General features: G+C 36.0%; 1 protein-coding gene across 1 annotated transcript; it reads left to right on the forward strand.

Moving 5' to 3' along the window:
• The first annotated feature begins 3,923 nt into the window (after positions 1-3,923).
• Positions 3,924-10,440, forward strand: Slitrk6 (SLIT and NTRK like family member 6). Its single transcript, XM_004626260.1, has 2 exons — positions 3,924-4,418; positions 6,696-10,440. Exon 2 carries the CDS (start codon positions 6,720-6,722, stop codon positions 9,243-9,245), a length of 2,526 nt encoding a protein of 841 aa, XP_004626317.1. The 5' UTR covers positions 3,924-4,418; positions 6,696-6,719; the 3' UTR covers positions 9,246-10,440.
• The last annotated feature ends 627 nt before the right edge of the window (positions 10,441-11,067 follow it).

Below are 11,067 nucleotides of genomic sequence, written 5' to 3' on the forward strand. Positions count from 1 at the left end.
GGGTTTTGATAGCCTCTGGCTCTTAAGTTGCTTTCAGCCCCATCTATGCAAGCAGCACAGGAAGCTCTGCACGTCCTGTCTTGATGCCCAACACCGTGATCAGGCAGGCTGCTGCTCGAACCAGCTAGCCAGCAGAGCCCCTTACATCCTCTGACTGCTCCGGGTGCTCAGGGTAGCCCAACGCCATCATGGTTTCCTCTCAGAAATATGTACTCTGAAAAGCAGAAAGCTTGTTAAATGTCACACTAAATCCCAACCTACAGGTGAGGATGAAAGTAATTGATTAAATTTAACATTTTCTAGTATGACTTTACTGGACAAACAGAATAGATTAGTTGGAAAAATTAGTATCATGCATTTTAAGGATATTTTCATGATAAATTTCTTACTCCAACTTGAAAATAATCTATACTTGAAAAGTTATTAATTAAATATTAGAAATTTAAAATATTTTTAAAGGTTTTGTCTAGTAATCAATAGTATCTTCTATCATAACCACTATCATAAGAATGAGTGAATTACTAATCTAATACTGTATACTTACACCTTCTCCATGCTTTGAATTTCACTAAATTTGGTACGCCCTGTTTGAATTTAGTATGCATCCACTGCCTCCCGACTCTCTACTTGTCCAGGTAAAGTGATGTGTATGGCACATGCCCTTTCTCGTAGTCCTCATGCCTTCTGGAGCCTATTAGAAACAAGCCCCAGGGCAGCACTGTAGATTAATTAAGGGCTTACAGTCAATGAAACCAAGAAAATGATGGATTTATCAACTGTTATTTTATTTTATTTTTATGTATTTAGTACAGGATCTACAGGGTCTCACTACATAAATTGGACGTGATTCTCCTATTATCAGCCTCCCAAGTGCTGGGATTACAGGCACGCACCAGCATGCCCAGTCTCAATCGCCATCTCAGCACATGGGCATGGGGCCGGCATAGCATGCCTGGGATTGAACCACAGCTGCTGCGCTCTGCCTAAGCAGGAGTTTTAGTCTGCTGAGCTATCTGGCTGGCCTTCAATTGTCATTTTACATGAAGGAGGTATATATTTATAGCCAAGTTTGAAATAGTATTGAGTACTTATCAAGTGTTTCATTGTGAATTAAAAGATACACATTGATTCTCCGTCAGTACCTTTTGTTGTTGTTCTAGTGATTGACTCTACAGTGTCTCTACTGAGCTGCATCCCTAGCCATGTTTGTAGTGAGTCTGTTTTCATTTTAATTTTGAGACAAGGTCATGCTAAGTTACTGAGTTGCCCAGCCTGGGGTAGAACCTCCAACCCTCCTGCCTCAGCAGTGTTACTGTGTGTCATCATGCCCAGATACCTTTTTCCTTCATCTTTTTATTTTAACTGAAAAATTACAGAAAACATGAAAAAAGCCTTGCTTGTCACTTCTCCTCTCTCTTGTACTTGTGTAATTAAATCAGTGATTTATGCAATAAGATGACAAGAGATGATAAAAAGACAAGGAATTCAAGAGAAAATATTTCCAATTTGTGCTTATATCATATAAAAAGAAACATAGAAGAAATTGGGTGAAATTAGGGACAAGTGTTTTCCTGCAGGGAATTCACTTCAGTGTACCCAGAGAAATTTGAATGACATGTCATCTACAGCTTATATTATCATTAGGCTTTCTTGTGATATTGCCTCTAATCCCTAGAAGAATTACAGAGAGAATGTTGACCACAGAGGGCCTAGAGACATTATTCTACTTCCTTGTTTTCCCACTGATTAGCATTCTGATTTGTAACTATCTACTTAAATCATTGTGTGGACTTAACTTCTCTCTGAGCTAGAAGAAAATTATGTGAAAGTGTAGCTTTCATTTTCAGTCTAATTCTTTTAATTCAATTGTGTTTGTCTGTTAACTTTTTTTTTATCTCTATTCATGTCTTCTTTTTCTATTCCATCATAAAGCATAGAATGCCTTAAGAAAAAGTGACAAACCAGGCATGGTGGTACATGCCTTTAATCCCAGCACCTGGGAGCTTGAGGCAGGAGAAACTCTGTGAGTTTGGATCTATCCTGGGCTACATAAACAAGTTCAAATCCAGACTGCACTATATAGTGAGACCCTGTCTCAAACAAATGGGAAAAACAAACGAACAAACAAACCCACAATCCACAGGTGCAGCAAAAAGAAAAAAAAAAGAAAAGTCAGTGGAAACACAATATTTATTTATTTATTTATTTATTTATTTATTTATTTATTTATTTATTATGTATTTAGTACAAGGTCTACCGGGTCTCACTACACAGATCAGACTCATAATGATTCTCCTGTTTTCAGCTTCCCAAGCACTGGGATTACAGGCACGTGCCACCTAATTTGCCAGTCTAATTTGCCTATCAGCGTGTCCCGAGGGTGGGGCCAGCATGGCAGGCTGGGATCAAACTCTGGTCTTTGCGTCAGCCTAAGCAGGTGCTTTAGTCTGCTGAGCTATCTGGCTGGTGGGGGAAAACAATATTTAAAACTAGAGGGCCGACCAAATAGTTCAGCGGATGAAAGGGCCTCCTTAGGCAGATGCACCAACCATGGGTTAGATCCCCAAAACTGCCTGTCTGGCTGTGCTGCCAGGGTGCACTGAGACAGGGATTGAGGCTGGGAGTAATTCAGCACTTGGGAGGCTGTAAACGGGAGGATTACTACGAGTTCCATCTACACAGTGAGACCCTGTAGACCCTGTCCTAAAAATATTAATTTTTTTAATTAAAAAAAATAAAATTAGGACAAGCCCTTATCTTTTTAAACAAATTGTCTACACCTAGGCTTTAAAAGCTATATGATGTGAGAATTTATTCAAGTTAACAATAATCAGATTTGATATTCTTCCTTTTGTTGATTTATGCAAAATCAATGCCTCTCCCCCTTTTAAATAACCTATTTTGAAATGAGAGTTAAGGTGGTAAAGGTAGCCACTGGAATCAATATGCAAGAGAATGTTTCAAAAGAAATAAATGATAGCATCTAGTATGTTCAATTTGGATGTGAAAATATTCAGGTGTTTTAAATGTCTGAAAGAAAGAATGACATCTTCAAGATAAGCATGCTGGGAAAAGGAATCTCTTAGTTGAGGGTTCTCTTGGGACGATTCAGAAGCATTAAATAGTTAAAGAAAAAGTAGATTTTTAAATCTCACTTTTTTAGAAAAATTCAGTTCTCTCTGAGGTTGTATCCTCAAAACTAGGACACTGTGATTTCAATGTACTATTAATTTATGTCATGTAATCTATGAAGATATAATTTCATATTTTTGAGAGTAACAAGTAGTGTTATGGCAGTGGAAAACATTTTGTAAAGATTTTTAATTGCAATTTTAAATAATCATAGCTCCAGTCTAAATAAATATTACCTTAAAATAAGTGAAGCAAGGCTTCATTCATGGTTTCTTTACTGAATGTTTGCCCTAGTGAAATAATGAAAAGCAGTCTTTCCATAGGTTTTTAAAAAAAAAAAAATTAAGTGGAGGGTACAAAAATTGTATGTTGCAGTGAAATATTTTATTGTAATGCTTTAAAATTTTATTAGTGTGCATTTCAACTTTAACAGAAGTTTTGTTTTATTTATTAAAAAGGACAGAATTCAACTATTCTGCATGCAGCATGCTTGTTTTGCATGTGTGTACACAGTACAGTACTGTGTCAGATTAGAATTTAACACAATACCATGTTTTTAGATGTTGACAATAGTAAAATATATTATTAGAATTTAAAATCCCATGGAATTATTTCCATCAAAATTCATTTGTTCTATATTTGGTATAAAAAGCGTGGAAAGACCATTTGCAGAGGGAGGAGGAGTGGAGCGGTCCCAAGGTGGAGCTGTCTCTTGTGTTATATGACACTGGCAGATTAAAGCCCTGTGATTGGGAAGGGCTTAAAGGCTGAGTCAAAAGCCAAGAAGTCTCTTTATTTACGCCCACCTCCCAGCCCTTGGCAATCTGACTAACACAAACTGAGCTAACAAGAAAGACTAGAAAGGGAGGAAGGAGAACATTGCTGCAGCTTGGATCTACAACGTAAGAAAGCAAGAGTGATCCGTCCCAGTTCTGCTAAACATCTTGTTTATTGACTGCATCCAGCAGCTTGCAAATGGTTAACTATATACAAGAAAGTCAGCATAGCTCTGAAGTATGCTGTGAATTTTAATTGGGGGACAAAAGGGCAACTGCTTCAGGATGCTCTAGCGTGCGCTCTGCTTGCAATTTTTCCAATGAAATGCTCAGCATTTGGGCTCTGACTAGAGATTTTAACTTTCCGAAGCTATGGGACTTGCCAAAAAGTGATATTTGAGAAGAAAGTACGTGGTGGCTGGTGTTTCCTTTTTAATAAAGAAATTGAATTAGTTGGAACCTCTTGCAGCTGTGTGTTACAGATAACGTCAGGAAGGCTCAGCTTTACAGGTAAGACAAATGCGTCCAGCTGTTCTTACACTGATTTTTGCATTAGTATGAAGTGATTGAATATAGGTTTTTTTCTCTCTTGTAAAAATACAGTAACTTTGCTTAAAAGATAATCAATTTCACTTTTGGCCAAACTCATGCTGTACCAGATGCTTATTTTCTCAGAGAAGCAGACGTGTCGTCCAACAGCTGGTCGTGGAGAATAAATAGAATAATAAGCCACTATTTTATTTGCAGCATGCAGCTTGTTATCGGGCACTAAATATATGCATTTCTGGAGAAACAGAACATCCAAAAGGCATTGTGAAATTTCAGATATCAGCAGAATGTCAGAGACCTCTGTGTGTTTTGCATGTTATTTTTATTATTTTCTGGCTTGTATGCATTTTCTGATAATATGTAAACCGGGAGTTCTGTCCTCCATAGCATTTTATCAGATGTGACTAACACAGAAACATTCTTTAAGTTTATGTGCAGAAAGATTAGAAATTGTTCTCTGGCACATTTTGAAGAGCATGAAAGATGTACAAGTTTTTTTAAAAAAAAAAAAAGAAGAAGAAATGTAATCAACTTGAAATTACTTGCTATTTTCTCAAGATGTACTTGATGAAAGAAATCATTTTCTTTTTTGGTAATTGACAGAGAAGTACTTTAAGTGTTTCAGGAAGCTAGAGCACAAGTTGAAGACTCCAACTACAAGCTCCTTGACTCTAAGCACAGTACTCAAAGCTGTAAATCAAACTATTTCCCTATGGAAATACAGTCTACTTGCTTTTCCTGTACAGAGACAGACTCTGTTGTTTTGTTTTATCAGTTGCAGTTTGATTTTCAGAAAATTCAGCATGTTTTCAACACAGTAATGGATTTTGGAGAAATGAAAGTTTGCTTTCTAGATTATTGATTAGGTTCTGGAATATTTTATCTGTACATAAGTTTTACTTAAAGTTCATATTCACATTTCATCCAGAAAAATGAAGGTATTCATCAGTTTCAAAAGCTCAATAGTCCTAAGATGCAGCATTTGTCCTTCTACTTGGTCTATGTGAATAAATGGTACAGTGTTTTATGGAAGAAAATAGTAGATGTCATTAGAGTTAAACATGGTTACTGTCCTCTTGTGTCATTTTAAAGTGAGGATTATTGAAAGGATTATTGTTTCAAATATATGTATTAAGTTTTGAAGGAGTTGAAGTGTGTGAGTTTGTTATCCTAAACTGTCAGTTTTGAACCAAATGAGGCATATCCTGAAATATTTTTCAATGATACAGTCTGTGTGTTAGTTGTTTGAGACTTTTACCCTTGTAGTAATGACAATTAACTGCTTAATGAAGTGCTGACATTCAGTGCCCTGCAGCCCAATTTAAGGCTTCATTAGGAAGTCGTTTGCTTTACGTTTACAGGAGGCCTCACTTTTTCTTTTGCAGCAGGCTGAAGTGAGGCTAAAGACCAAGTTTTCTTCTTAGTTTTTAACGATTTTAACATTATCAATGAAAGACTTAGATATGGCCGGAAATATCTTAGATCTAGGAACTTCACATCTGTGAAATTGGACTGGGTATGTGTAAAATGATATACCTGATAGAATAATGCTTATTACAAACTGCCTCAGCCAGGACAGTCAAACCAGAGGGTTTTTAAAAAATAATGTTTCATTTTATTGCATATTTGAAGACAAACTCTTGTAAGGGTTTTTTAAAAATAGTTAAATTAATGAATACCTTTGTCAAAATCAAATTGGCTAAAACAGACACATTTAAAAATAAATACATAGAAATATGTATCACAGAAAGACAGGCATATACACATACATACAGACAGACATTCTTTCATACTATCAGTTTTGTATTTCTATAGCTATGCTTTTGAGTTATATTTACCTATATTTGTCTCATGCCATGACCTTACAGGCTTAAATTCACTTACTTTGAGTTAAAAACATCAAGATGCTTTCAAATATACAACTCTCCATTATGTTAAATACTGGTGGTCCAGACAGGCAGTGAGCACCTATTTTATTTGTTAAAATGCAAGTTATTTAACATGTGTAAACATAAATGATAAAATATTTTAAATGCTCCTTTTACCAAATTTTATATGTTGGCCATTGTGCGAGTTAAAAGTATTCTATAATATGATTGTCTAAGTAATAAGAGACAAACAAATTGATGCAACAAGGTTTTCATATTTTTATTGTAATCAATACTTCCCTTCTTAAAGGAAAATCTGTAATTTTGAAAATGTCATTAAAATCCCTTATTATTGCCTTTTATTTTGCAGAATCAGATTCCATCTCTTATCAACATGAAGCTGTGGATTTGTCTCTTGTATTCATCTTTCCTTCCCTGTGTTTCTCTCCAATCCCAACCCCCAGTACCCTCTGTCAAAGGTTCATGTGACAACCTTTGCAGTTGTGAGGAAAAAGATGGCACAATGATGATAAATTGTGAAGAAAAAGGTATCAAGACTCTATCACAAATAAGTGTGCCACCATCGCGAACTTTCCAACTGAGCTTATCGAATAATGGCTTGACAATGCTGCACACAAATGACTTTTCTGGGCTTACTAATGCTATCTCAATACACCTTGGATTTAACAATATTGTAGATATTGAGATTGGTGCATTTAATGGCCTTGGCCTCCTTAAAAAGCTTCATATCAATCACAACTCTTTAGAAATTCTTAAGGAGGATACCTTCCATGGTCTGGACAACCTTGAATTTCTGCAAGCTGATAATAACTTTATTACAGTGATTGAACCAAGTGCCTTTAGTAAGCTCAACAGACTCAAAGTCTTAATTTTGAATGATAATGCTATTGAGAGTCTTCCTCCGAACATATTTAGATTTGTTCCTTTAACCCATCTAGATCTTCGTGGAAATCAGTTACAAACATTGCCTTATGTTGGATTTTTGGAACATATTGGCAGAATATTGGATCTCCAGTTGGAGGACAATAAGTGGGCCTGCAATTGTGATATACTGCAGTTAAAAATTTGGCTGGAAAACATGCCTCCACAATCAATAATCGGTGACGTCGTCTGCAACAGTCCTCCATTTGTCAAAGGAAGCATACTAAGTCGACTGAAAAAAGAATCCATTTGCCCTACTCCACCAGTGTATGAAGAACATGAGGACCCTTCAGGATCATTGCATCTGGCAGCAACATCTTCAGTAAGTGAAAACCACCTGTCAACTAAGACCATGTCCATTTTAAAACCACCTACCAAAGCACCAGGTTTAATACCTTATCTTACAAAGCCATCCACTCAACTCCCAGCACCCTACTGTCCTGTTCCTTGTAACTGCAAAGTCCTATCCCCCTCGGGACTACTAATACACTGTCAAGAACGCAATATTGAAAGTTTATCTGACTTAAAGCCTCCTCCACAAAATCCTAGAAAGCTTATTTTGGCGGGAAATATAATTCATACATTAATGAAATCAGATCTGGTAGAATATTTCACTTTGGAAATGCTTCACTTGGGAAACAATCGTATTGAAGTTATTGAAGAAGGATCGTTTATGAATCTAACTACATTGCAAAAGCTCTACCTAAATGGAAACCATCTGACTAAATTAAATATAGGTATGTTTCTTGGACTGGACAATCTTGAGTACTTATATCTTGAATACAATTCTGTTAAGGAAATATTACCAGGAACCTTTAACCCAATGCCTAAACTTAAAGTCCTTTATTTAAATAACAACTTTCTACGAGTTTTGCCACCACATATTTTTGGAGGACTTCCCCTAACTAGGATAAATCTTAAAACAAACCAATTCACACATCTACCTGTAAGTAACATCTTGGATGACCTTGATTTATTAACCCAAATTGACCTTGAGGATAACCCCTGGGACTGTTCCTGTGACCTGGTTGGACTGCAACAGTGGATACAAAAGTCAAGTAAGAATACAGTGACAGATGATATTCTTTGCAATTCTCCGGAACATCTTGAAAGAAAGGAATTAAAAGCTCTCAACAGTGAACTCCTTTGCCCAGGTTTAGTAAATAATCCATCCCTGCCAACTCAGAGTAATTATGTCATTGTCACTACTCCTACAACAACGACAAATACAGCTGGTACAATTTTAAGATCCATTACTGATGCAGTACCACTGTCTGTTCTAATCTTAGGACTTCTGATTGTGTTCATAACTATTGTGTTCTGTGCTGCAGGAATAGTGGTTCTTGTTCTCCATCGCAGGAGAAGATACAAAAAGAAACAATCAGATGAGCAGATGAGAGACAACAGCCCAGTGCATCTTCAGTACAGCATGTATGGCCATAAAACAACACATCATACAACTGAAAGACCCTCTGCCTCTCTCTATGAGCAGCACATGGTGAGCCCCATGGTCCATGTTTATAGAAGCCCGTCTTTTGGCCCGAAGCATTTGGAAGAGGAAGAAGAAGGAAACGAGAAGGAAGGAAATGATTCGAAACATCTCCAAAGAAGTCTTTTAGAACGGGAAAATCATTCACCACTAACAGGATCAAATATGAAATACAAAATTGCAGACCCACCAAGAGAATTTTTATCTTTTCAGGATGCCAGTTCACTTTATAGGAACATTTTAGAAAAAGAAAGAGAACTTCAGCAACTGGGAATCACAGAGTACCTAAGAAAAAATATCACTCAGCTCCAACCCGATATGGAGGTACGTTATCCTGGAGCCCATGAAGAACTGAAACTAATGGAAACGTTAATGTATTCTCGGCCCAGAAAGGTCTTGGTGGAACAGACTAAAAATGAGTATTTTGAGCTCAAAGCCAATTTACATGCAGAACCTGACTATTTAGAAGTCCTGGAGCAACAAACATAGATGTAGAGTTTGAAAGCTTTCACAGAATTGCTGATTCTGTCTTAAGTCCAAATCTTGGAAATAAGTGCCTTTTATGATTTTGTCATCAATCAGAACTTAAGCACAGCAGTAATCCTATGGGGAAAAAAAGAAGAAGGAAAAGAAACTCAGGGACCACTGGGAAAAGCCATGGCATTATCTTCAGGAAATTTAGTCTGTCCCAAATAAAGCAAATAAATCCTTGCATGTTATTCATACGAGGATTATATTGATATTTCACCATAAACAGAAAAGTGTTTGATAGACGTCCTCTTGCATATCTAAAAGGGTTGAACACATAAGCAACCGTTTTTCTAGAATGATTTTACCCTTGAGTTGAATAAAAATGGATTTCATCAATTTAACATGTACTTTATAACATGTAAGGAATATGGTATTTAACACCAGTATATACTGCAAAAATGTGCATTGTCAGCCACACTTAATTTTCCTGCAATTAATGCTAAAAGATCTAGAGCATGAAAGTTCAAAGTAAAAACAGTAAAGAAAAAAAAAAGTGGAGTGGTTAGAATTTTCTGGGCCTTAGTGCCCCAAAACTTTGAACAATGGAGGATGAAAAAAATGCCACCTCTATACTTTCTGAACTTAAAAAGATGACTAAGAGTTCAGTTGGAATATATAGGCAAACTTTATGGTTTTTCTACACATTCTGTGTGAGTATTCTTAATGTCAATGCTGCTGTGACTAAGGTATATCATTTGTGCTCAAAGTTTAATTCTTCATAGAATATTTTTTAAATGCTACTGAGATTCAACTGTATATACAATTAGAGCACCTATTAAGTTTGCTTTCTTTCATAGTATTAATTCTTTGTAAAGCTGAATGACCATGATGAGAATATGCTCTAATATGTTTCTTGTGGCAAGTAATTCAAAGGTGTAAAACAAATAGTAAAAAAATGCTATTTTATTTTTATTGCTACATACTGATAGATTCCATAAATTAGTAGGAAAAGGCACTTCTAAAGGTAAGTGATTTAAGTTCCCTGAAGAGAGGGACAATGTAGTTCTATTTTACAAGAAGGTACAGTTAGATTTCTATCAACTATTTATTCTGTACAGTTTTGTATATTTTTGGTTCACGAAAGTAATTATTCTTGGGTGCCTTTCATGAAAAATAAAAATACTGTTCACTACAATAAAACTAAAATGAAAACGATATATTCAAAAGTGCTCTCTTCAATTAGTATGTTCTATAATTCAGTTACATCGTCACTAATGCACACACAAGTACATACACTACACATGTAAGCATGCCTGCACTTGTGTACACACACACACACACACACACACACACACACACGCACAAGCTTCTGTTTGTTGTGCACATAGAAGCATTTTGTTCATTGTGTGCACAAAGACTACATAATCTCTGGCTATGACTGACACAGAGCCAACCTTCAATTCTGAGCGGCAGTTTTCCCTTTCAAGCAAATTATTTTCCAATGCCATACAAATGGAAATGACTTGTTATTCTTCATTTTAATTATAAAGCCGACACAGCAAGGCAAAATGAAATTAGTCAAGGTGATCTAGGTGTGTATTTTGATGTTTAGAGTCATGCACTTTAATTTTGGAAAGAACATGTTCTCTAGAGGGAAATGTTTGCTTTAATTGATTTAACAGTATTCCAGCTGTTTCTGAATGTACTTAATGTTTTGTCTTTTAACTTTTACACTATTGAAAAAAATCATACTTTTTCCCCTTGATTTTGAAATGGAACTCTTTCTGCTTATAAAAACTGTGGGAGTCTTGCTGCATGATAAGATTAATTATAATTCTAA

The sequence above is a fragment of the Octodon degus genome, unplaced genomic scaffold (genome assembly GCF_000260255.1).
Source record: "Octodon degus isolate 3935 unplaced genomic scaffold, OctDeg1.0 scaffold00013, whole genome shotgun sequence".
NCBI classification, from domain to species: domain Eukaryota; kingdom Metazoa; phylum Chordata; class Mammalia; order Rodentia; family Octodontidae; genus Octodon; species Octodon degus.